The sequence below is a fragment of the Labeo rohita genome, chromosome 14 (assembly GCF_022985175.1).
Source record: "Labeo rohita strain BAU-BD-2019 chromosome 14, IGBB_LRoh.1.0, whole genome shotgun sequence".
Taxonomy (NCBI): domain Eukaryota; kingdom Metazoa; phylum Chordata; class Actinopteri; order Cypriniformes; family Cyprinidae; genus Labeo; species Labeo rohita.
The window spans coordinates 16,751,242-16,778,482 of record NC_066882.1 but is presented as its reverse complement, the minus strand read 5'-3'; the positions used below and the strand labels follow the sequence as shown (position 1 = coordinate 16,778,482).

The 27,241-nt window shown below is 34.1% G+C and overlaps 2 protein-coding genes across 2 annotated transcripts; both read right to left on the bottom strand.

Moving 5' to 3' along the window:
- Positions 1–1,338: 1,338 nt before the first annotated feature.
- cabp2b (calcium binding protein 2b) lies at positions 1,339–10,749 on the bottom strand. The gene is made up of 7 exons (XM_051127875.1): positions 10,325–10,749; positions 8,673–8,918; positions 2,720–2,750; positions 2,500–2,631; positions 2,201–2,310; positions 1,749–1,896; positions 1,339–1,642 (listed from the first exon to the last, which is right to left on the bottom strand). Exons 1-7 carry the CDS (start codon positions 10,409–10,411, stop codon positions 1,617–1,619), a joined length of 780 nt encoding a protein of 259 aa, XP_050983832.1. The 5' UTR covers positions 10,412–10,749; the 3' UTR covers positions 1,339–1,616.
- A 13,204-nt stretch (positions 10,750–23,953) lies between these two features.
- Positions 23,954–26,116, bottom strand: mgst2 (microsomal glutathione S-transferase 2). The gene is made up of 5 exons (XM_051128453.1): positions 25,878–26,116; positions 25,047–25,146; positions 24,864–24,934; positions 24,673–24,754; positions 23,954–24,565 (listed from the first exon to the last, which is right to left on the bottom strand). The coding sequence occupies exons 1-5, from the start codon at positions 25,936–25,938 to the stop codon at positions 24,451–24,453; spliced, it is 429 nt and encodes a 142-aa protein (XP_050984410.1). The 5' UTR covers positions 25,939–26,116; the 3' UTR covers positions 23,954–24,450.
- Positions 26,117–27,241: the final 1,125 nt, after the last annotated feature.

Genomic DNA, 27,241 nt, shown 5'->3' with positions numbered 1-27,241 from the left:
ATGATTTAGCAGCTTCCACACGTTTTTTTCGTGGTTTAGACAGCATAAATTAGTATAACAATGTATTCAGTAGTACATTAACTGTGCAATCCATGCTGTTGTTTACATCCGAGTAACACCAGTATGGCCACGCTTCCGGGTAACTGACCAAACCATGATGTAAGTGCAAAACCTCTATACACTAAGAAGAACTGACGTTAGTTCACTTCTGTCGTGTAGCCTACTCTTCTGTCCGAGGTCAGAGTCAAATGATACAAGTAACACAAGCAAGCAGGACTCCTCACATTACCACTTGCATTTCTTCAAGAAAGAAAGACAGGGCAGACCGTCAGATGTCTAAGGGCTAGTAACTGTGCCCAAACAAAAGAAAGATAAAGTCAGTCAGTGCAACTCAACAACCCTTCAGTCAGATGATACCAGTGATGTAAAATGTCACATTACCATTTCTGTTTCTACAAGAAAGACATTATAGATAGATAGATAGATGAATAAAAAAATCTTTTAAAGGGGTCATCAGATGCAAAGTTCACTTTTACATCCCTATAATGATAAAAATCCATGCAGTGGCTTTTAATTAATCTGTAAAAATAATATCCCCTTTTTCAAATGGAGCCATTCTCAGATGGCTGTCGAGAGGCCACTCCCACAATAGTTGATTGACATGAGCGCCTTACCTCAGACCCGCCTTAAATCAGCTGTAACAGTCCGATCGCCATTGTTTTCGATGCCGGAGCAGAGTAAGTTAGACAATAATATCTCCGATTGAGCGATTGAGGTGTTGTGTTGCTGGATGTAATAATGAACATAGTGGTCGTCATTTACTCCCGACATCATATAGGATTACATTTGTTTGTGAATGGAATGCGCCTCCCAATCTACATCCGTCTATGTTCGCACAAATCATTCATGGTCCAGCTTCACTTACAGCAGAAGTGAGTATAAGGTTTTTTTGTGAATCTTTGCAAACGACTTTCCTAATAACGCGCTAGTTAGCAGGTTTAGTGGCTAACACGGCTAAAGTAAACAGGCTCGTCACTCCACAGAGAGAAGAGAGGGGCGGGGCGAGCAGAGCTCATTAACATTTAAAGCAACCTCGACCAGAACAGGATGATTTTTGCAGAGCTGATTTTAGCAAGGTAAAAAGAGTGTTGTTTTACACTACCCTTGAGAATTTTTAACGAAAGTGTATTATAAACTTTTCATTAAGACCCTAAAGAATCATATCAACTTGTGGAAAATGGGCATCCGATGACCCCTTTAATTGATTTAATGGGTGTAAATTAAATGATAGTCTGCTAACTAACTAGCTAAGATGATAAAAGGAGACATAAACAGGTAATTAACAAACCATCAAATTATATTATTTTACAAAATGAAGCACTCTATACAAAGTCAACACACTCATAATCAGACAAACATATCTTTGAAAATACCAATTAAACAGTACATTTACAACATTACTCTATAGAAATGAGACACTGCTGTTTAGCTTAATAATGCTTACTTAATAAATAAAATGAAAAATAATCTGTACAAATTGTATCTCTTGAGGCATATTGAAAACATTCAGATGCACCATGTGTCAGTCTCAGAGTCTCATGATGAAATGAAGTCTGTCAGCGTGACATCATCCTCACAAACTCTGGAAGATTGAGTGAGAAAGAACAAAGCAAAAAGAAAACAGAATTCGTGAGCTAAACTAAAAAATGTTAAGAAAAGCAAATATTAGTTGTCAGTCATTCCTTTACCTTCAAAATCAACAAGTCCGTCCCCGTTGAGGTCGGCATCACGCAGTATATCGTCAATATCCCTGGGATTCAGCTGCTCCCCCATTAGTTTTTTCATGGCTTCTCTCAGTTCTGTGATGCTGATTTGCCCATCACCATTAGAGTCAAACTGCACAATGGTAAATTGCTGGTAAGGCCACTTACGGCTGCAGTCAACATAGCAAGTACTGCTCACTGCAGAGCCGAATGGCCTCCAGCTCCCCCTCTCTGGAGGTGCAGCTCCACCTCCGTGTGAACTAATGGGTGGAGTTAGGGTTAGGATAGGGTAAGGGGTAGGGTTAGGGTGTGATTAGGTGTCTATCTCCACCCATTACCTCCAGCAAGGGGGAGCTAGAGCTCCAGCTCCTCCCATTTGGCTCTGCAGCGAGCACCCTCTCCAACATAGTGGTACATATGTGAGTGAGTGTGTTTACTTCTTTAAAGGCATCTCTCAGCTCTTTGACTCCGATCATGTCTGCTGTCTCTGCCAGCATTTTGGGGCCCATGAGCTCCACAAAGTCCTCAAAGTCAATTTTACCCCCACCTAAAAAAATGGAATATATGACTTTTTCTTTAATTGAATACAAATGTTTAATATATTTATTATTATGTTATTGTTTTTTTTTTTAAATCCCACATTTTTAATATGATCTCAGATGTTTGAACTATAATACAGTACAATAATGTTTGCATGAAGGCACACAGATCATAAATGAGTTATGATGTAACTCACTTATTTGTTGACTCAGTTCAATGAGTTCCATCTCTGTCGGCATGTATCCCATCGTCCGCATGCATTCGCCCAGGTCCCTGCAGTTGATGTAGCCTTTGTTCCTATCAAACTCTTTAAAGGCTTCTCTTAGTTCTGCATGAACACAAGGAAAGAGGTGATGAAATGCATCGACAGGATGTTTTCTAGTCTGTTATGTGAGGTGTGTGGTTTCTGTTAATACCTTCTATCTCTTCTGGCCGCAGTTCCCTGTCCTGTTAAATCAAGACACATAAGAATGATGTTAAACACTGATGCTTCTGAAGACATGTCACTGTTTAAGATGATTAAGACATTATCTCTCTTTAAATCATCAGACAGACTCAAACAAAACACATGGGTGGGTTTGTGAAAATGAGAAAGCTGGACAAAATGCGAGCTTGAGGACTGGTTCCAGTGTGACATGGGTAGTCACTAGATTACACAGTCAAAGTTGCCTGGCAACAGCTGAAAGATAAGAAGATTTGTGGGGTTTAACTTGAGGAGGCCCCAGAGAAAGATGCAACACATTGTCTGTAGAGCAGATGAGGTTAAACTGAATGCCATATGAGAAAATCCCACAGATGATTCTCTTTTCCATTTACAGCTTTGTGTATAATACCCAATACCATATAGTACACACAGGCATTCGCATAAACCAGTGGATTACATATGCCACAAATCCAGAGCTAAATCCTTTAGTTAACCAAGTATCCTCACATGACTGTTTACCAGAAAGCATTGTTAAAATGCATCATTCATCACGAGACAATTTTTATATATGGATATATATACATATATATAAGAGGAGAAAGCTGAGGAGGATATACATACACACACCACCAGTCAATTGTTTTTGAACAGTAAGATTTTTAATGTTTTTTAAAGAAGCCTCACCAATCCTGCATTTATTTGATTCAAAGTACAGCAAGACAAGTAACATTTTGAAATATTTTTACCATTTAAAATAAGTGTTTTCTATTTAAATATGTTTTAAAATGTAATTTATTCCTGTGATTTCAAAGCTGATTTTTTAGCATCATTACTCCAGTCACATGATCCTTCAGAAAACATTATATTCTGATTTGCTGCTCAAAACAATGTTATATTATTATTATGATGTTGAAATTAGCGGAGTAGATTTTTTCAGGTTTCTTTGATGAATAGAAAGTTCCGAAGAACAGCATTTATCTGAAATAGAAATCTTATGTAACAGTATAAATATCTTTATCATCACTTTTGATTAAATTAAAGCGTCCTTGCTAAATAAATATGTTACAAAACTTTTTTTATTTTAAATAAATGCTGATCTTTGGATCTTTCTATTCATCAAATCCTGAAAAAAATGTTCTCAACTGTTTTAAATATTGATGATAATAATAATAAAATGTTTTTTAAATAGCAAATCAGCATATTAGAATGATTTCTGAATGTGACACTGAAGACTGGAGTAATGATGCTAAAAATTTAGTTTTGATCACAGAAATAAATTACATTTTAAAATATATTCAAATAGAAAGCAGTTTAAATAGTAAAAATATTTTACAATATTACTGCTTTTGTTGTATTTTGGATCAAATAAATGCAGGCTTGGTGAGCAGAGACATCTTTAAAAAAAATAAAAATCATATTGTTCCCCAACTATTGAGTGGTAGCATAGTTTTTGGCTGCCAAACAAAAGCTTTACCCTAACAAACCGCTTTTTTAGCCACTTTAAGGCTTTACAAAGAATTACATTCCTTTCAACTGTCCTCATGATTTTTTTACAACACACTTGTGGAGGGAGTGAAATGTAGATGATTCACAATGACGATGAGAAAACTGCTGTAAATGGTTCAGGATGAACACACTGTGTTTTTTAGTTTTTTATAGTACATACGAGCTGTGACTTTGCGAAGCCCTGTCTTAGGAAGATGCATGCTGGTCCAACGATGTTATGTAGCATGGTGCAGTTTTGGACTAGTGCATTCAGAGGCCCCTTAAACTCAGAGGTTACTTCATTTTCTCCTGCTGCTTCTTCGGGTGGGCGGGGCTCGGGTGCCACTGGCCCAGCCCCTTTATCCTCAGCCACACCCTTAGGGTGGGGCCACATTTTACTTGAGACATAATCTAATTAAGCACAGTTTAGTCAATTTGTTTGACATGTCCTAAAACTATTACCAAAATACTGATAACTTTCTTTACAATATATCTAAGAGTTATTAAGTCTTAATCTATGATTTCTCTCCCACTCATTTCAGTGACAATTAACACAAACACACAGTCCCCAGATACATAGGCCCTGACCTTTAAATATGTCTCTTACCTTTTTAATTTTGTTTTTCATGGATGGTTTGGTGCAGTTTCCCATGCCTTAGTCTTCAATGAAGATGTTTCCCACCTCTCCTCTTCTGTCCTTTTTATATAATTAATTTACTGACAATACAACACTCATCTGCTTCCATATTAAGCTACTTAAAGTCCACATTGTTTAGTTACTAAAACTATCCTAACAAATGAATCTATAAAACTCTGCATTCTTTCTCATCTCGGACCCTCTCTTATAACTATCTGACAACACAAAACACGAATAACACTAACGCTTCATTAAACAAGCATACTTTTACCTTTCCCTGCCATCTTCACATCTCGTTTAATCAATATCCATGTCTCTGCCTCTCTTTCCTATCCACTCGCTTTCCTCACATTTGCAGTCCCATGTAAATGATTTCGTTTGCAGGCTGAAAGAGAGAGATGAAGAGCAGGAGGGGGGGTGAGGGGAGGGTGAGAATTAGATGAGAAAACGAGAATCTTTTTTAATCCCCCCCATTTCAGATTAAAGACGGATAGCCATGGGATGATGTACAGAGAGGGTGAAATAAAGAGCGGAGGAGGAGATTCGAGGAGAAACAAATAATCAGTGCAAGAAAGAGCAGTGGCCATTTTTTTATGACTAATATTTTTCTTTTTCAGAAAGTTTGGAGTCATATTTTGCAAATTGAGTGTGCATTTAATTCACTCCAAATTGCTTGACAATTCTCACATTTAAAAAATGTAATTATAAATATGCTTTGACATCTAAGGCCGCACTGAAAATCTGGTTTTAAGATTGTAAAAAGTAAAACTGTAAAAAGTAAAAGTTTCAAGAAAAGTTCTTTATTCAAACTGCTGTGGCCAGAATATAATTTGCGATAAAAATTGCTGCATTTTTGTTAGTGGTCTCAGATTTTACAACCATTATATGTAGACCACTAAGAAAGAGTGCTTTGCCTGTAACATTACTATGATGAAGATGACAGAAAAATAAATGAAGAATACAGGAGGTTAATAGAAGAGATTGACTATGTCTTTTTAGCACTGAGGATAAAGTTGTGTGTTTGTGTGTGTGTGCATACGTGTGATAATCCCAGACTAATCAAAACACACCTTTGGGCAGATGAACAGAGACCCTGCTCTTTAATCCCCACTCATATTTTTGTAAAACCCAGCGACATTGCCCTGTGTTACCAGCCTTTCTGAACTATAATCTACTCTAATCCTCACACATATTCATGTTTAAGTATTAAAATGTGTTTTTGTGCCAACATCATGGTTTGTTGTTTTAAAAAAAGAAGAGCAAATAGATGAATGCTACTGTTTATTGTGTAATATAGTTTATAATAGCCATCATGACGTAAGCGTGGTGTATACAGTATGAGGAGGAATTTGTTGTGTGTGCATGTTTGGGCCTACAGATTAGAGTTAAGTCAGATGAGGTCACTCTATGAGCAGCAGAGCATTGTGGGACTGGAGTCCCAGATGTGTTTGTGTTCACCAGCTGCTGCACATGCAAACTGAATCAGTAATAGCAATCATATAGTGTTCTCTGTGTGTAGTGACAGAACAAAAGATAATAATCCTTTTAGGTTATGCTGCTATAATTTTTTTCTTTGCCATTAGATCAGATGACAAAAAAGAGGGTTTGTTTTAGAACAAGGATCTTAAAGTAGTGGCCACTAGGAGGTACTGCCGGTCAGCATTTGATTTATATGTGTGTGTCAGGCGTGTTTCCTTCAAGGAGGCAAGGGAGGCAGTGTCTCTTCAAAATATTGGATGAGAAAAAATTAGTAACGTTAGTTCAAAAAGAAAACAATGCCAATATTACAAAATATAACATTAAAAAGTGTATAAATCACTTGTTTTTCTAAAAATATATATATATATATATTCATAGATCAGCGTATAGTAAATGAGGCAAGGGGAGTAGACTTACATTCAAGCTGTTTTAAGGCATGAGAAAATTACTTTCGCAAGAAAAAACATTTAAATATTTCATTTTGATGATCAAAGATCAGTTTTAAGGGATGAAAATTTTGACTACAGGGGGACTATTAAATATATATTGTTTAAACTGTAACAGCCTTGAATTATTATTTTGGAATAAATGTAAAGTGCTTAAAAACACTAACTTGATGAGATTCATACTTGGCTTTAATAAACAGAATACTGATTGCATTATTAATGTAAAAATATACAATACAATGTTTTTTTTTTTCTTTCTTTAGGTAAGTAATGTTTAACCAAGAAAATGTGACAATTTACATTAAAAAAATGCCTCCTCATTTCAGAACATCACTGCACACCACTGATGTGTCTGTGTATATATATATTATACAAATTTTCTTCCTCACACATTATAAATAGGTCATTACGTGTACATGAAAATGGATGTGGATGTGTAAAGTGGATGCTTATTTGGGGTCCCTTGGGATCAAAACGCAAGGAAAACGCAACAAAAGCCCCTTTCCTGAACTACACTATCTGTAAAGCATTGTTAATAGCTATACAGAACCTATTAAAATTCAGTTTTATAAAAAAAAACAACAAAAAAAAACCTTAATTGTTGCCACTGTTGAATTGGCCCGAGATGGAAAACAATACCAAGCTATCAACCTCTCAGTAGTTTGAGACCCTTGTTTTTGAAGAGTGCCATATGTGTAGCAGGATATAATTTATATTCAATTATTAAATTGATTTTGCTCACCATCCCATTTAAGCAGAGAGTTACTCACATATCCAGATCAAAACCCCTGCTTTATTTATTGACTTAAAGATAATCAGATGTCAGACTAGTCAACCTAAACTATTTGTTAACGCTTTTATCTAACAATACCCATTCTCGGGTGACTTAAACTAATGGATAGAGTTTCAGTGAATGCTCTAATGATAATTACTGAGCAAACATAACCTAAAAATACCAATGCAGCCTATAACAGATTATTCTTATTTATAGTACTTTTGACTTCATGCAAGTAAAGAAAAGCAAGAAAAGATGTTATTTCACAGCTTAAATGACTTGAATGCATCAACCTAAATTAGTGTGTAGCTATCTATGTCTCCAAGCCAATTAAATAATTATGACAATAACAAGCAATGATCCCTCTTCCAGAAAGGTGAGTGGGCAAGATTGGGTTTCTAGTGTGTGCTCACTGTTGGTGATTCAAGCTGAATATCAAGTGATTAGCACTGGATGCAAGGTTATCCTAGTGTGGGAATGCAACACCACAAGGCTAAGACCAGGTCATGAGCGGGTGAACCAAGAGGGGACAGATGTGCTTGTTAGGACAGCTCCTTAACCTGTCATCTCATGCCTGATAGTCACCTAACCACCTATCTGCTAATGAAGTAAGTGGCTCTGGGACACAAGCACCTTCCCAAAACATTAGTATCATATATCCGAAAAGTATATACTGTAGAAAAATGTATATACTTGAACCAAGGGTAACTTACAGGTGAAATATACATCTAGCCACATATCATGATGGTTATGTTACCATTTAATCAAAATAAATGTTGGGTCTGACTCTGAGCTTCAAGATTTCCCAGTTTCCATTCAACAGTTACTATTAGAACAGAAAAGTAATGAATTGGCAGAGCTCAACTAGGCGCCGTCCGTATCATGTATCAACAATGTTACCTAACAAAGCAGGAACACCCATCAGACTAAAGACCTGCTAGGGCCTTCAATGATTTGATGTATATAACCACTCCAGTCCTATTAGACATATAAGCAGTTTTGGTTCTGGCAACACAACAATGAATGTGAAAACTGAAGGTAGTAGTGGACAAAGGCATGATATGGCAATATGTGTATGGGATATAAATGGTGGCCAGCAGGGGGTGATCTCGTGTACTCTTACTTGGCCAAAAACAGAATCCACGATAGATGTGAGGTCAAGTTCTTCCTTCTCCTTTGGTTCTCCTTCAGCCTCAACAGGCTCCTCTTCTTCTTCCTCCTCACCATCTCCACTTCTACTGGGTGGATGGATGGGCTGATTCTTCTTCTGCCCCATTTTAGGTCTTGAATTACTGTTGAATACTTCCACCACACCCATTTCGACTTGCTTCCTCTGCTTCTCCACCTTCTTCTTGATTGCGGCCTGGACCTGTCAAAAGATGCTGGAGGTTAGACATCCTAAACCAAGCTGATGATTAATCAGCAACCGGGAACATTTACATAGCTAATTATAACCATAATTGCAATTATAATCTACATAATGGGAATGAAGGACACATGAGGTTTGATTAGAATGTGTGTTGTTTTTAAGCGAAAAAAATAAGTCATAAGGGGTGGAGCCAGAGCACTGGCTTCTCTTCTCTCCCACTTGCACACAAATTTCTACAGATACTGCAAAGGTTGTAATATGACGTCACACTTGTCATCATCTTTTTTTTTTTAAACAGAGTTTTAAAAATTAAAACTTTACTGCAACACTGCAGATTTAAAATGTGTGTTCTTTTAATTCAGCAAAAATGAAAATTCTGTCATTAATTACTCACCCTCATGTCGTTCCAACCTTCGTTTATTTAAAAAAAAATAAATAAAATTAAGATATTTTTGATGAAATCCGAGTGCTTTCTGAGCCTGCATAGACAGCAAGGCTACTGACAAGTTCAAGGTCCAGAAATGTTTAGGGTGATCATACGTCCTCTTTTCTCTGGACATGTCCTCTTTTTGGACATAAAAAAATTCTAATATTCTAAAAATTCTAACATTCTAATATTGAATATAATTTTCGCGCACCAGGGAGTCGCTATCAAATTGCTGCATTTAAATTGCTTTGAATACAGCTTGTGTTGGCTGTAGGGTTGCCAAATCCACCCTTTTCCCACAAATTGGGCTGATTTTAAACTGTTGAAGCAGGTTGATTTTCTCCCATGGGTTAAAGGTTTGAAATAATGCATAAACTACATTTGACTGAATTGCTTGTATTGAAACCTTTTGCATTCTACCCATGATAAAACTGTGGTAGTTTGCGCACAAAAAGTATTCTTGTAGCTTTATAACATTAGAGTTGAACCACTGATGTCACATGGACTATTTTAACGATCTCCTTACTACCTTCCTGGGCCTTGAATGTATCAGTTGTGTTGCGGTCTATGCAGGGTCAGAAAGCCCTTGGATTTCATCTGATCTTAACAGTTAAGTGTAATTTTAATGGAAATTTGCACTAAACAGAACTGCAGCTGGTTTACTAAACAATCCTTCCGTCTGCTATTGGTCAGACAAACAGATAGCCCCGCCTCCAAACTTATGTCATTGATTGTACTAGACTGGTCAGTGTGCTCAAACAAACAGGGCAAAGTTCTGATCATGCGAGTTTACGCTTTTCATAGAAATCAGTCTACCAATGATTTATATATAGTTGTCTGTACATATTAAGCTGGGATAAAGCAAAGTGTTTCAACATCACAAAAATGACTTACTGTACCTTTTAAGCAGATTATATTCAGAACGTAATAACAAATGTCTATAAAATGCACATAGAAGCACATGCATGCACAACTCTACCTGTTTGGCTGTTCTCTCCGGTGGAGCGCTCATGCCGCCAGTATTACCTGCCCCTCCTGCTGATCCTTCTCGAATAATCATGAACATCCCTGCAACAATGGCACGCTCTCTCTTTCTCTTCCTCTTCTTTCTCTCTCTCTCTCACAGTAAGACAACACCTGTTTTACCCCTCCCAGTACGGGCCTATCTGAAGTTTCTTCCGTGCAATTACAATTGTTACTCTGCCGTGAATTTCTCAGAACTGCATTCAGTAACTCAGGCTGAATTTGGAAGACCTGGCAAATGTTATAACTGTACTTTAAAAAGCAAAAGAAATCAATTTAAACCTCTTTCTGTTTTTCCACATCTTTAAGTCTATACACCTGACTGTCGGACTCTAGCATCTGCTCCTCTGTACAAGTCCACGGTTTGTCATGCTTCTCTCTGCCCAGGTGTGTTTTATCCTTGAGGGAAAAGAAAGACTGAAGGATACCGTGTCTGCTTTTTGGCCTTCTAACATTCAGGAGGTGACACTCTATCCATCCGATACCTCTCTCCTTATCTTTCGTTTGCCCTTTTCTGTCTGAGGCTGTATTCTAAAGTGCATTGGATTGGTAAGATAAGGGCTTTCCGTATTAGCAGTAAAAAAAAAAGCAACAAAGGATTTATATGAAATCTCTCTCTTTCTCTTTCTCTCTCACACACACACGTTTGTATACACTACCAGTCAAAAGATTTTTAATGTTTTATAAAGAAGTCTCTTCTGTTCATCAAGCCTGCATTTATTTGATCCAAATGACAGCAAAACGTTACAATTTTAAAATATTTGTACTATAACTTTTCTATTTGAATATATTTTATTAAAAAAATTATAAAATAAAAATAATTTATTCCTGTGATTTCAAAGCTGCATTTTTAGCATCATTACTCCAATCACATGATCCTTCAGAAATCATTCAAATATTCTGATTTGCTGCTCAAAAAAAAAAAAAAAAATTTATTAGTATTATTATTATTATGTTGAAAATAGCTGAGTAGAATTTTTTCAGTTTTCAAGATTCAGAAGAACAGCATTTATCTGAAATAAAAATATTTTGTATTATAAATGTCTTTATCATCACTTTTGATCAATTTAAAGCATCCTTGCTAAATAAAAGTATTAGTTTTATTTAAAAAATGAAAAAAATAAAAATACTGACTCCAAGCTTTTGAATGGTATAGCATACAGTGTTACAAAAGCTATTTATGTCAGATAAATGCTGATTTTTTGATCTTTCTATTTATCAAAGAATCCTGAAAAAAAAAATACACAACTGTTTCAAATACTCATAATAATAATTAAAATATATATATATATATATATATATATATATATACAGCAAATAATTTCTGAAGGATCATGTGACATTGAAGACTGGAGTAATGACGCTGAAAATTCAGCTTTGATCACAGAAATAAATTAAATTTAAAAATATATTCAAATAGAAAGCAGTTATTTTAAATAGTAAAAATATTTCACAATATTACTGCTTTTGCTGTATTTTGGATCAAATAAATGCATGCTTAGTGAGCAGAAGAGACTTCTTTTAAAAAAAACATAAAAAACTTTTGACTTATAGAGTATGCCATAGGCCAAATGACTTTTATACTGTACAAACTGTATTTTCTATCTCTTAAACCTAACTTTACCCCTCACAGAAAACTACTGGTATATTTGAAATAAAAAAAAAATGTTATGTTATGTCATGTTATGTTTTTTTTTTTAACCATTTAGTATATGAGGACACAGGACATATTTATCTGTCTCATTACCAAAAATTATGAAGACTACCAGAACATGAAGGCTTTTAACTGATTTGGAATCTGTAAATGAATTATTTTTAAATCAAGTGCCGAATTAAAACTGAAATTGACAAATAGGTGCTCTGAGGAACACACTTTATAGCAACTATTTACTGTTCATCTCTATGAAGCTCCTTTAACACAGTCTGTATTGTCTAAAGTGATATATAAATAAAGGCAAATCGAGTTGACTGAATCATTTGAATTTATTTACATGGTTGAATATTATTATTGTTGAACAAACATCAACAATAATCCATGAGTGTTTGTCCAGTGATATCTGTTACCGTCATCCTGTAATCTAAACCTGGATCTGTTCTTATCTGATGCCACAACAATCAACCTCTATTTCTGTTATTGGAGTTACTTTTAAGTAAGCTTTCAACGTGCTTAAGCAGTAAAGTTTCTTAAATGAAAATGACATTAAAGGTGTGACTGAAATGTGAAATATTAATGTGCACTAGAACATTTAAGTACATTTTACTACATTCTTAAAATGTGATTCATTTGTGATTATGCCAAGTTATGTCCTGTGGTAGTAGCATTTATACAAATAAAAAAGAAAGTTCAATAACTTCAGATGCAATCTCACTGCAGATTTGTATGGGACATAAACCACGGTGACCTCATTGCAGACAGCTTATATGCCCACATGTGGTCCCTGTCTTATTTTAACATTAATCTTTCTAGATCTGATCAGTACATTGAAATGCATTTCCCAACATATCTACTCAGTTTATCCTTCCCTAGATTCAGTGACTGTAGTGTGAAATCTTCTCTCTGTCTGTCACCTTCACCTGATGTATAATTTACGGATAAAGAGCTATGCTCAGTCGGGGAGGAAGAGAAAGCTCAGTAACGGAAAATGAAAGAGGAGAAAAAAACAGGGGAGTATTTGTGCGTCAGACACGGTGAACTCAGGGTGAGGGGAGAAGAGGGGATGCCTTTGACTGACGACAAAACCGAAATGTAAAACTGCAGGATTGAGTAACAGCTCTTTTTGGATTTTACAAGGATATCTAATTGCGATCTACCGAATGTTAAGGAAAACATAGGAGAAGAGAGGGATATAAAGGGAGAAAGAGAGACTGAAAGGGTAAGGAAAGGGGTAATTGCGTATAAATAACAAATAAGAGAAATTAGATCTTGTAAAGTAGACAGAATCTATTCCTTATTGATGATCAGTCATATATATTCAATGCCGTATGTGCACATATCTTGTAACCACAGCATGTTTGATCAGGTTTATACCACATATAATGTTAAAGCCTGCTATAGAAGGTATCATATAATTCATTTCTCTTATTGAAAACAACCGTGCATGTCTCACAATTAGTGTACAAAGACATCAATTCTGTATCTGCCCCTAAAAACAAGATTTTGGCGAGGTCTCGACCTTTCTTGGCTGTATGAAACAATTCCAATTATACAATACAATATTATAATATTATATATTATAATTTTTGTATACACTACCAGTCAAAAGAAGTCTCTTCTGCTCACCAAGCCTGTATTTATTTGATCCAAAGTACAGCAAAAAAACAGTAAAATTCTGAAATATTTTTTTTCCTGTTTAAAGTAACTGTTTTCTATTTGAATATAAAATGCAATATGTTTCTGTGATTTCAAAGCTGAATTTTAGCATCATTACTCCAGTCACATGATCCTTCAGTAATCATTCTAATATTCTGATTTGCTGCTCAAAAAACACGTATTACTATTAGAATTTTTTCAGGCTTCTTTAATGAATAGAAAGTACAGAAGAACAGCATTTATCTAAAAATAGATTTTTTTTGTAAATAGTACTTTTTAAATAGTAAAAATATTTCTAAATTTTACTGATTCTGCTGTATTTTGGATCAAATAAATGCAGGCTTGGGGAGCAGAAGAGACATCTTAAAAAAAAATCTTCCTGTTCAAAAACTTTTGACTGGTAGTGTAATTCATTTTTTTTAGATAATGACTTATTATAATTGCTAAAAAAAAAAAAAAAAAAGTTAACATTAACAGCAGTGTCCAATAGTTTGCATGGACCCTGTTATAAATAAAAAAATGTTTTACCTCAAGAAATATTTTATGGTATTGTAAAAAAAAATATCTAAAATACATATTGTATAATTTTCTTTAATTTTAAATTTCTTTTAAATTTTGTTTGATTATTACATTTCTTCTGGAGATGAAATTTATAATGCTTATATACTGGTAATATTCAGTTTGACCTACTCAAAAATAATAATTAAAAAAAAAATGAAATAAAAACTTTCAAAGCACTATTTTGTGTCATTTTCACAGAAAGCACCATACACCATTTCTTAAAGTTATAATAACAGCTGATTGGATTACTCTCTTTTGTGTCATGTTCAGAGCTCGAGATTATATCTTGACCCAGACATGCTTGACAGGTGAACTGTCTCGTTTAGATAAATTAAACATCAGAGGGCAGAGGGCAGTCTGACTCTCTCAAGATCACTTGTCCTGTTGATTCACAGCTATGAGAGCAGTACATGAGCTCACCTAAAATGCTTTCTTGTTTTTATAAAATAATAATCTCTTGTTTTACAATTCAGATAATCCCACCATCATACAAAAACAGAGAGATTTTACTCAACGCAGCCATCAGTTCAAATATAGTGCAAAAGACACAGTGGAGGCTTAAAATGCATTACACTGAGACCAAAGAATATGGCTGTCATTTCAGTAGCTATATTTCATAATGGCATAAATGTGCCATAGCCCTAATACATTACCACCAATACTGAAAGTAAAATAAAATATATTTACACTGAGCTCCAAAATCTGAGACTAGTGAAAATGCTTATATTATGTATTTTTATTTAATACAAAATATTTCATTACAAATTGCTGTATCAGAATAACCGAAAAAGTCCAAAGTTGAGTTACAAACATACATTTATATAAATTTCCTAATATTCAGTTTGTTTTAAGAAAGAAGCACTCCAGATGCATGAACTCCACATATTTTATAAATTAAACCTGATGATTGTGGGTTTTTTTTTTTTATCTCCCCCTAGTGGAGGACCCAATTTAATGCTTTCTTGCATTCTAGGATTACAATACTAACACTGTCCACATGGGGGATAGAGCTGTCCTGAGGACTGAGGCATTTCCTTAATTTCACAATATATGAACATAAGCCAAAAAAGCAATACACTTAAATTTTCCACCATGTAGCCATATGCCTCACTGATGACGTTCTTTTATTGTTTTAAGTCTTTGGTTAGGCTGTCATGTGGCTTTAACTGTAATCTTTATTCCTTTGTGTTTTCCATTTGTTGACAGAATGTATTAAAAAGTTGGAGGAAATGCAGCTGGTTGTGGCAGTGAGAAAGTGTTAAGACAGAGTGATGCAAACTACTATTACTTTTTCAGGGCTTCATTATGAAATCCCCAAAAGTCCAGTTACTTGTTTCAAACAACTAACCAAATGCAAATAGGTCAGGACACTAAAAATGGGTGTGTATAACATTGAAAGGATTTATGTAAGGTGCTATATGGTATACATGTTTTGATCTCAAAAAAACAGTGTTCAAGAAAGGTGACAACTGCATTATCACTAGGTTTTGTATGAATGCAAATCTAGGTGTTATCTGTAATAAAATTCAACTTAGGACCGAGGGATCTTAGAAGCTGACCTAGAGGAAAGATGTACATTCTAACTACCAAGGGACTCAAAATAGATCCCTGGAGAACACCAAATTAAAATAAAACAACTTTGGACCAGCATCCACCCAGGGAAACAAACTGCCTAGTGCCTACAGTCTGAAAGATAAGACTTCAACCAGTTTAATATAGTGTCAGTAATACAAAAAAAACTTTTTTTATATACGAGCAAGCAGAAAAGAATAATATACAGTGTCAAAAGCCACATTGAGATTGACTGTGCAGCCATTAACAAGTCATCAGTTAACTTAACTAATGTTGTTTCAGTGTTGTGGAGTTTGGAAAAGCCAGACTGAAAGGCTGAAAAGATTGTTCACGGTGATTGAGAAACCACAACTGAGAATTTTAGCAAGAAATGAAAGATTACAAAGGAGACGAAAATTATTGAGGTCACCCAAAGTCCACGTTAGACATTAGAAACTAATATCTTAATTAATCCTTAATTTTTTTTTTTCAGCATTTACATATCTGGAGCATTAAAAAATACCATCAAACTTATGAAAGTAGCAGTATGTATTTCTTCGAACTTTTATAGTTTTATTGCATAAACTTTAATCTTCCTCTAGAAAATTCCCTAACATTTAAGAAATGAAGATACACCTAAATAAGGCATTACATTCCACACATGTAGAAGTTGATAATCACCACATAAAATACTCCTTAGTGCCTTTATAATAAGTCCTCACACTCCTTATTCTGGCCAAGGTCCAAAAATATATGAACAAAGATATCACACCCATTTTTACACATGGATTTATGATTTATCTAATTAAATCATAAAAGCCTCTGATGTAAATCCTACCAGATTTAATAAGGAAGGATTCATTGTGTATAACAGTAAATTAAAAAAAATATATCAAAAAACAGACAGGTGCTCTTTGTTGATTCAAGTCAATTATTCTCAGCTAAACACTACAATTTATGATTAACTGCTAAATAAACCCAAATCTTTTATGTTATGAAGATTTGGTTGCCACAACCATTAGTTTGGCCAAGCCCATCTACTTTTTCTACGTGTTCTCAGATCGATAGACTGAAGAGTTTCACATAAATGAATGAAATCCACGAGTTTTCTGTTTGTGTGTGTTATATTTATAATTATTTATAATTAAATGTATAAAAAGCATAAATCTCACTGCAAACGAAGTGTCCTTTTAAACTCAGGTGCTCCAGCTAAATTGATATAATTATAAGTCCATGTTAGATATTAGAAACTAATATTATAATTATACTAAATTATAATGTTGTTTTTATAAAGGAATTGCTGACATTGCTGTGAATGTGAAGAATTAATTTTAAACCACAGAGCATTCCTTAAATTACATCTTGTGGTTTGGCACTATATTACAATTTGTCCCTTGTCCATTAAAACTGACTTAAGATGTAGACACAAAAAAAATGCTTTATGAGAAATGTAGCTCTCCAGTATGATATTGTGAATTGTCTGACTAATATTCCGATTTAGCTGTAGTTAGCTATGCCACACGTCCGTGTTACAGGCTAGCAACATCACTATAATAACACATTACAGTTTTCCTTGTGACAAGCAGGAGACACATCTGAACTAGCTAATTATTTGCTAGATATTGGTTCAGTTCTACAATAAATGTATTTTATTGACCGGCAGTGGGTTGTGTTGACAGAGATCGGGTGTGTCTGAGAACGTAGTATATCTAGGACTGACACATTTCTCCAAAACCTTTTGGAAAAGAGAAGGACCTGAACTGAAGCGAGATTTGAGATTTCACTACTTGTATCATTACTGAGTTTTCATTGCTAGTAAGGTAAGTAAAAATAATGCTGTGTAAATAAATTAAGAAATGTTACTTTCCAATATAACGTGTAAATATTACATTATTTACATGTTGAAACATATTGCAGTCTTTCATTGCTGGGACATAATGGGATATGTTACTCTAAAATATATTAATGTACAGTTTTCAAATGTGTCCTGTTTTTATTCTTTATTTATCCACCTTATTTTTCCTGTAAGAGTAGTAATGTTTGTAAATGTATGTGTCTGGCTGCCGACGGTGTCTTAAAATATTATTATAAAGTATTGTCTCACTTATGAACACACTGATTTTTAGTGCAAACCGTTTTAGCGGTTACTGTACTTTGTTATTCTTACCACGGCTAATAAACCGGAAGTTTGGACATTCACAGAGAAAGGCTTATTCCGCCTTAAAAAAATAAGGTGGATAGGCCGACTGTATTTTACACGATTACGTCACTAATGGAACAGGTAATCTAATAGAATGTAACTTTTATAAACTGCTACAAATCTCTTAGTCATTTATTAGCCTTCCTGTTATTACAGAATGACATTACGTCTGATGAAGTGGGGAACAGTATGTAGCAGTAGTTGAGCAGCTATGTACTTTTTCTGCCTGGGTTTGTTTTAGCTTCAACGGTTTTTGACTGTGGGACAGACGTAATCACGTACTCTCTGAAATGACCTCAACAAGTTGAGCAAGGAAGTGATTACTTCCTGAAAGACTTAGGAGAATCCGTTATGATGAAAATTCTTGCTGTCACATGATGGTTTCGTGGTTGGTTTTTGTGTCCAGTGCGTTTATAAAAATGAATTGTGTATTTCACCAATAATATTTAAACTTCCTAAAAAAAGCCGACTTGTGTAATGAGGTTCTTTTTTTAGGACTAATTTCTTTCTAAGTGTTTAATTTGTTGTTTTGAGCATGAATGACACTTTTATTAGGTTTTGCCTATGTTTAAAATCATACACAGGGGCTTAGAAAAGTTAACATTGTTTCTCAATTAACATTATATTTTCTTATGCAATTTGTTTTAACAAAAAACAAGTTTTATTAAAACTAGGCTGTAAAAGAGCATGAAGCAGAGCCGAGTTTAAACCCAAAACAATACATGTGGATGGTTTTAATGGAAATGAATGCCAGTATCAGTATAAACTTTCATTTAAATCTATTTTTAAAACTTTTCACAGTTGAACAAAATGGTTCAAAAGACGCTGGTCTTTCTCTGCATGCTGGCTGGATGGTCACAGGCTTTTCCGTACCATAATGTCGCCACTGAGGATGCAGTAATGAAAGAAGCTGTCAAGCTAGAGAGGGAGAGACGGGATGTTATTCTGAATGTAAGTGCCTCGTATATCTTTACTGCTTATTCCTTACATACAGTATAAACTTATATAAAGTTACTGTGATATTTAACTGAAATAAATGACATGTATATTTTCTCTTTAGGGTTCTGATGTTACTCCACCAGTGTGCCGTGTGGTAAATGAGAGCTTGGACTGTTCTTTGTCAGTTGGAAATGCAACCTGGGAGGTGATTTATATCATGACAGATGGTGCTGGCTCAGGAATTGATCACCCCTCCTTTTATGCTTCCATTGACTCTTGTGAAGGCAACGTTACCAGTTTTTTTGAATTTTTAAATGTGACTGTAGATGAAAATGGCTATAATGCAACCAGTGTGAAATATATTGGTCCTTGCTGTTTCCAAAATGTGGAGATTTCGGTGGTGGACAAGGCAGGAAACAAGGCAAAGTGCCCTTTAAATATCAAACGCCCTGCGACCACAGTCACTCCAATGACTGTCAGTCCTACATCCAGCAGCTTCACCACAACCATCTCACTTTGGTCAAGTTTATTACTGATGGCTCTTAAATCTTTGCTACTTTAACATGTGTACTTTATGTAAAAATGCACATGAAAAAAGTTGGAAATTTTTTTTTCCATTGACTTGCTGGCTAGCAGGCCTACATTTTTATTAATCTTAATTTTTTTTCAGCATTTACATATCTGGAGCATTAAAAAAATACAATCAAACTTATGAAAGTAGCAGTATGTATTTCTTCTAACTTTTATAGTTTTATTGCATAAACTTTAACCTTCCTCAGGGAATTTCCTTAACATTTAAGAAATTAAGACACACCTAAATAAGGCATTACATTCAACTCGTGTAGAAGTTGATAATCACTACATAAAATACTCTTTAGTGCCTTTATAATAAGTCCTAGCACTCCTTGTTCTGGCCAAGGTCTGAAAATATATGAACAAAGATATCACACCCAATTTTACACATGGTTTTATGATTTATCTAATTAAATCATAAAAGCATCTGATTTAAAGCACAAATCCAGTGTGGTCTCACCAGATTTTATATTTTCCTCCTCACAATATTCCAACAGTCAAACAGCGTTTAAACAATTCAAAGTCAAACATTTGGATGGCATTAAATGACAAAAGCCAAGTCAATTATTCTCAGCTAAATACTACAATTTATGATTAACTGCTAAATAAGCCAAACTCTTTTATGTTATGCGGATTTGGTTGCCACAAACCATTAGTTTGTTTTTGTGATATAGCGCCACCAAGTGGCCAAGCCTATCTACTTTTTCTACGTGCTCTCAGATTGATAGACTGAAGAGTTTCACTTAAATGAACGAAATCCACGAGTTTCCTGTTTGTGTGTGTTTATATGCATAATTATTTATAATTAAAAGTATAAAATCTTACTGCAAACGAAGTGTCCTTTTAATCTCAGGTGCTCCAGCTAAATTGGTATAATTTTATACCTCTTCCTCGAACAACCCACACGTTGTGCCTGAAAGGCTCGAGAAATTAAAGAAATTCAACCATTAATTAATAAGAGTATTTCACAAACGTTGGCATTGTTATAAGTTAAAAGATAACAGTTATCTATGTATAATTGAATTATCTTTATAATCACATAAACATAAAAGAAATCTAAAAAAACAGTTGAGTTATCTTTTGTAAAAAAAGATCTTAGATCCTAGCTTAGTTGAATGAAACATATTTTCATTTATCAGTATTACAAACAGACAAACCTGATCAACATGATCATAAAAAAGTGTAAATGATATATCCATTTTTTGGCAGGCTTATCTGAAGCAAGTTAATTTACAGAGAACTTATATTGACTTCTGTGATATGATTATTATGATATATTAATTTATTTAACAAAAAAACATTAACAATGTAACAGCTGGCATGTGATTCTGAATTAAAAGTAGCATTTATAATATTGAAAATTTGAAAATGTACTGATATCATAATGAAGGAAAAATCCTTATTAAAATAATGACGAGCTTCCACATTCAGTTACCAGTTTACTAATTTAAATTCAGCTCATCAGTTCTAAAATGTTTACTTAACTCTGAATGTGATTGCAAAGGACAGAATGACAGACAATAAAACTTTAATGTTCTTTAACTTTAAGAAAAAAAATCCTCCACATTTAACACATTAAGATACAGCTTAATTTTACATTGTAAAACACTAGGAGTTAATAATCAATAGTAAAATTATTTTCTTCCAGTTTCTTGTTGACAATCCACACAAGGTCACGCTAGGTCTGAAGATCAAACTTGATTTTGATAAATACTGAAGAACATATATCACTTCAATTGCAGTTATTTATTTATTTATTTATTTATTTAAAGTTTATTTCTTATAGATGTACTTAGCATTATCCACTCTAACAATACTATTACAGCCTGGAAAGCATTAAATAACAAAGGCACCAGAGAAAATGCTATTCATTTGCATGAATGTAGTGTCCAAACAGGTTAAACATTAACAAATCCAATTTTGTTTTGAAAGTTCAGTATTGTGCAAGTTATGTCCCACTGACCAAGTACAACATTGTAAATTTGTGTGAGTTTGATACAGGACTGAAACATCTCAATAAAATAATTCAGCAACAAGGACCTGCTTTCAACTGGAGGTTTCATCACTTATAACAGTAAGTGAAAAATAATCAACAATAATTTTTACTTAAGTACTGAATAATGAACATATTACAGGTTTACTGGTGCATTTTCATTTGGCTACTAGAATATAGTGCACAGCTTTTTATATATAGTCTTTTATTTGATAACTTCACTTAAGGTCTGAAATCACAAACGGAATAGAAAATCACTTTTATGAACATATGTCTATGTAAATCAAAAATGTTTTCTGAACAGTGATTAACTTAAAAAAAATTAGAGCATTCTGACTTAAGTTTTCAGAAAGTATCTTGAATTTTTGAATTGAATTGTTTCTTGCATACTTTTAACTTTGAAGATATATTCTTTAAAAAAACAAAGCTTAATCTTTTCTTACTCTTTTTTAGAGTTATCTTAAAGATCTTAAAATGTTTTATTGGAAAAGTTACAATATACTGATCAAGAAAATGATTTATTGCAGTGCAGAAAAAAGTCTTGAAAGAGGACAGCTTTTTTTAGTACATAAAATATAAAACTAAATATGGAATGTTTTAATGGAAACAAATTCTTCCACTAAAATAAATAAATAAAAGCATAAACTTGAATCATTTTTTAACTCTTCAGTGTTTGTCAAAATGGTTCAGACTGCAAAGATACTAGTCTTTCTCTGCATGCTCATTGGACGGTCACAGCCTTTTCCACACCCTGATGATGTTGTCAATGAGAATGAAGCGATAAAAGATGTTGACGTGGAAAAGAAAGGACAACAAGATGTTGTACTAAATGTAAGTACAACATCTGTTTGTTGTAGGTGTACTGTAAACAGTTGTAAATTATGCATAATTCAACTTTTCCTATTCTAGTTACTTGCTAATCTCTACAGATTTATTTCTCTGAATTAGATAGGCAGTTACTATGGTATTTAATTGAAAGAAATGTCATTTCTTTTCAGGTAACAGATGTTACTCCACCAGTGTGTCGTGTGGTTAATGAGAGTTCAGAGTGTCTTTTGTCATGTGGAAATACAGTCTTGGAAGTGACTTACATTATGTCAGATGCCAACGGTTCAGGAATTGATTACATACAACTTAATTCCTATGGTCCGAGTTTTAGCAATATAACTCAATATAGAGGTATAGATGAAAATGGCTACAAAGCAATCCTATTGCACTATTCTGGCATCTGCTGTCTTGAAGATTTGGAAATTTCTGCAGTGGACAAGGCAGGAAACCAGGGGAAGTGTCCTTTTGTTATCAAACGTGTCCAGACCACAGACAATCATTTAAAGACAATTCAGTCTTGAACGTTTTAAGCACTTTATGTCAATACTAAGTTAAAGGAGAAGTCCGCTTCCAAAACAACAATTTACAAATAATTTACTCACCCTCTTATCATCCAAGATGTTTATGTCTTTCTGTCTTCAGTCGTAAAGAAATTGTGTTTTTTGAGGAAAACATTTCAGGATTCTTCTCCGTATAATGGCCCTGATTTTGAACTTCCAAAATGTAGTTTAAATACAGCTTCAAAGGACTCTAAACGATCCCAGCCAAGAAAGCAGGGTCTTATCTAGCTATATTTTTTTTTGAAAAATAAAAATTTGTATACTTTTTAAGCACAAAAGCTGGTGTAGCACAGGTTCTGGGATGCGCGTCCACCACGGTACGAATCACGTCTAAGTTCATCATCTATATACTCCGGCTCAAAAAGGTAGAGTATGGTGAAAAACTCCACCCTATTTTCTCCTACAACTTCAGAATCATCCGACATTGTTGTACCTTTTTTGTTTGTAAACAGCCTTTGACTTACTTGCACTTCCTTAGTCTTTGCTCATTCGCTTTGTAAACACTGGGTCTGTAGTTCCGCCTACGTTCCGCATGGTCGTATAGTACGTAGCATCATGAACGTGCATCCCAGAGCCTGTGCTACACTAGCATTTGTGCTTAAAAAGTATGCAAATTTTTATTTTCTGAAAAAAAAAAAATGGCCGATCATTTCACTAGATAAGACCTCTTCTTCTCGGCTGGGATCGTTTAGAGCCCTTTGAAGCTGTATTTAAACTACATTTTGGAAGTTCAAAATCGGGCACCAATGAAGTCCATTATATGGAGAAAAATCCTGAAATGTTTTCCTCAAAGACCATAATTTCTTCACGACTGAAGACAGAAAGTTGTGAACATCTTGGATGACAAGGGGGTGAGTAAATTATTTGTAAATTGTTCTTCTGGAAGTGGACTTCTCCTTTAATGCCTTAGCATATTGAATGGCACATAAGAAAAAGTTTCATCTAGAGCAAGTGCATGGTAACTAAATTCATTTCTACAGTCATTTTTTATTTGTCTTATGTGATAAGGATTTGACACATGTAAGAATGATGCAAATTTCCTGATGTAATTAAGGAAAAAGCCTTAAGGAAAAAGATTTAAGAGCTTTATTGGCTTATTAATTCCTTTGAAATTCAACTTATAAGTTCGAACATGCTCAGAAATACTCTAAATGTGAATGCAAAGGATGGGATGACAAAAAAATAAAGCTTTAATGTTCCTCAAGACAATATGCATCATAAGAACACCCAGTTCTCCCTCTTGACCGGAATCAGCACAGATATGCTGATTCTGTCTGACACTCTAGGTCTGAAGAACAAAATTTTGGTAAGAACTTACAAAATATAGTAGTATTCCAGTTCAGTCCAAATGATGTCCACTAAAGATCACGCTTTCAAAAAGTGACATGTATGAATTTAGTGAGTTTATAACTGGGTGCTCTGAATTAATAATGTAATAAACTTTTTGAATGAGATTAAACTGACATAAAATTTAAACACATCATGTTTATCTCAAACATGCATAATGTAAGTATACATTTTACATGCCTTTTGTTTCATAAATTGGTGAAAACTGTTTTGAAAGTTTTCATGAGAGAAGTGTGATGTTGAGATATTTGTCCAAAAATGAATGAATAATTCCAATGGTAGACATCACAGTTAGGAATAACAGGGCACACAACACCAAGTAAAACCCTGGCAACCTAAAAACAAAGGTAAGAATAGGCTGTAATGTGTTATGACTTGACTTTACAGAATATAATGTCATTTAATAAAATATATATGCAATAACTTATGTTTTGATTATCACCTTTTCTTGCTTTCACGGATATAGCCAATAAAGTACATCTCTCTCCCCACAATATACAGAACTCCTCCAAGAGCAGCAAGCACTGTAAAAAATGAAAAAATTAAGATCTTTTTATAAGCTATAAAACAGTTCTTTTTTATTACCATATCATTGTTATATATATAATTTTAGAAATATACCATGTAACATACCTTCATTTAAAAAGATCCCAGAGATCCACATCACCAGCAAGAAAACAGAATACATCTCTACACTATTCTGGCTACAGAAATGGAAGCACATATTTTATATTACATATATGATTTTTCATGAATAAAAAGTGTGTGAAATATTATAAAAGCATCAACAAAGCAGTTTGCCTTCAAAAATCTTACTGTGCACGAAATGTCCTTTCAAACTCAGGTGGTCCCGTAACAGAGGGTGGCAGAATTTTATGTTTCATCCTTGACCACCCCACACGTCTTGCCTGAAACACTAAAAAAATTCAACCGCTATTATTAGTTTACCGCAGACTTTGCAATAAAAAAGACTAATATGTATCTAACATATGCCTTCAACTGTAGTTTTACCTTGCAAATCATATCAACATTTATAGAACATTTCTGATTTATGTCTTTACATGAGTAATCACTATTATTAGTTCACCACAGACATTGCAATAAAAAAACACATATATGTATCTGACATATGACTTCAAGTGTAGTTTTACCTTGCGAATCATATCAACATTTATAGAACATTTCTGATTTATGTCTTTATCTTGAAATAGCTCACTGCTGCCCTGGAATCAAACATTATTTTAGTAAACCTTATCTGACTTACACAATAGACTGGTTTGGCAGGATCAACGAAAAACAAGAGGTCATTGCTCTACAGAGATCTGTATTAACTCCTTTAAAAACTAGTTTAATCATAAATATTTGTAAGTCTGATGGCTTAATAAAAGCTTTCAGTTTCAACAAACAGTTAATTCTATAAATACGTCAAATAATTCTTTAAAACAAGAATCAGTGTATTTAGGAAACCAAGAAACTAATAACCTAGAATTTAACTTCAAAAGACCCATGCTGTAGAGATTTTAAGAGTGTTAGATTTTTTAATACTATTTTATACTATTAAACAGTGCAAGTGCAGTTTGTAGTGCAGTGCAGTGACTGAACGCTTGGTTAATTTTGATGAAGCAGAACAGAAGATGAGCCGCTTACCCAGGTGAACAGCAGACAGTGTCGACACTGCTGCAAGGAGAACTGGCAGATCCGAAGCCATACTTGTGCTAATACAGTTCGATGCAGCTCCTTTCTAGAAAACGTCTCGCAAAACGTTGTGCAATTAGGTCAGTATATCCGCCTATATTGCAGATCAAGAACTACCGGTCTAAAGTTTACACAGGGTGTGTCAAATCCAACGCATCGGATCTACAACTATTCAACCACCGTTCCAGTCAAATAACAGTACGAATTGGGAATGACAACTGCTTTATGTCTCGTGTGCTTCTGAACTTGGGCCCCATCAGGGGCGTCGAAAGGGCTAATCATTCAGGGCTCGAGCCCCGAAAGTTTTTACTCCAGCCCCGAATGTTTTTTTTTTTTTTTTTTTGTATGGCCCTATGATTTCCACGGAATTTGACAAAGTTTGAATAATTGAATCAAAAGTTGGTCATTAAACTTAAATAAAGTCGCGGACTGGTACCTGTAAATATTATGCCGCAAAAGACTATTTAAATCCTGCATGTTCGTGTCTTTTTATGAATGAACGCGGATGCGCGGTTTCGTGTAATACTGACACGCGCAGTGATTTCAGCGACTGCCGTTTCACTAAATGAAGGCATAAATACATTAACAACATCTCCAGAACTGCTCTGAGAGTCACTTCATGAGCATTTCACTGTTTCATTTGAGTAAAACAAGCGTCAAATATATAACGTTACATAGAAATGTAAAGGTATTCACGGCAACCCGTCAAAATAAAAGTTCGGTTTGACTTTATTAATCATTCAGTATAATGTACGTGCCTACTACTACTACTACTATTAATTAATAAAAATGTATACATTTTTTTCACACAATATTTCTTCCATGTTTTACATTTTAATAGTAAATCCCATTTATTTACCAAAAATAAAATATAATTTTCATTAAAAGATCAATTAAATCAATACCTTCATCTGATAACCAGAAAAATACACAACACAGAATTCCATAAGGCTATTGTAAAAATAAATAAAAGTTGTTTTTATGCATTCAAATAAACAGACATGCTAAAACATATCTGGTAACAATAAAATGTAAAGTGAGAAAAAAAAATAAACATTTCATAGGGTCCTAAACATGTAATATTTCTTAACTTTTGATAAATTGAAGGTAATTTGTATAAGATTCATGGTTTTAATTAATTACACATGATTAATTACATTTTGATTAATAAAATTAAATTTAACCATTAAAAAAGAAGACCAGAAAAATGAAAACAGAAAACAGGATTTGAAAAAAATAAAACAAAATAATAAAATAAAACAGAATTTGGGAAAAAAAATAGGGCCCTATTTTTGCATGCAACTATATATTTGTTA

Coding starts and splice junctions, on each gene's coding strand:
- cabp2b (XM_051127875.1), bottom strand. CDS start 10,411: ATGTTCATGATTATTCGAGAAGGATCAGCAGGAGGGGCAGGTAATACT. Junction 8,919..10,324: donor CGGAGAGAACAGCCAAACAG/GTAGAGTTGTGC, acceptor ATCTTTTGACAG/GTCCAGGCCGCAATCAAGAA. Junction 1,897..2,200: donor TGAGAGATGCCTTTAAAGAA/GTAAACACACTC, acceptor ACCATTGTGCAG/TTTGACTCTAATGGTGATGG.
- mgst2 (XM_051128453.1), bottom strand. CDS start 25,938: ATGGCTTCGGATCTGCCAGTTCTCCTTGCAGCAGTGTCGACACTGTCT. Junction 25,147..25,877: donor ACTGTCTGCTGTTCACCTGG/GTAAGCGGCTCA, acceptor GAATTTTTTTAG/TGTTTCAGGCAAGACGTGTG. Junction 24,755..24,863: donor TGGGATCTTTTTAAATGAAG/GTATGTTACATG, acceptor CATTTTTTACAG/TGCTTGCTGCTCTTGGAGGA.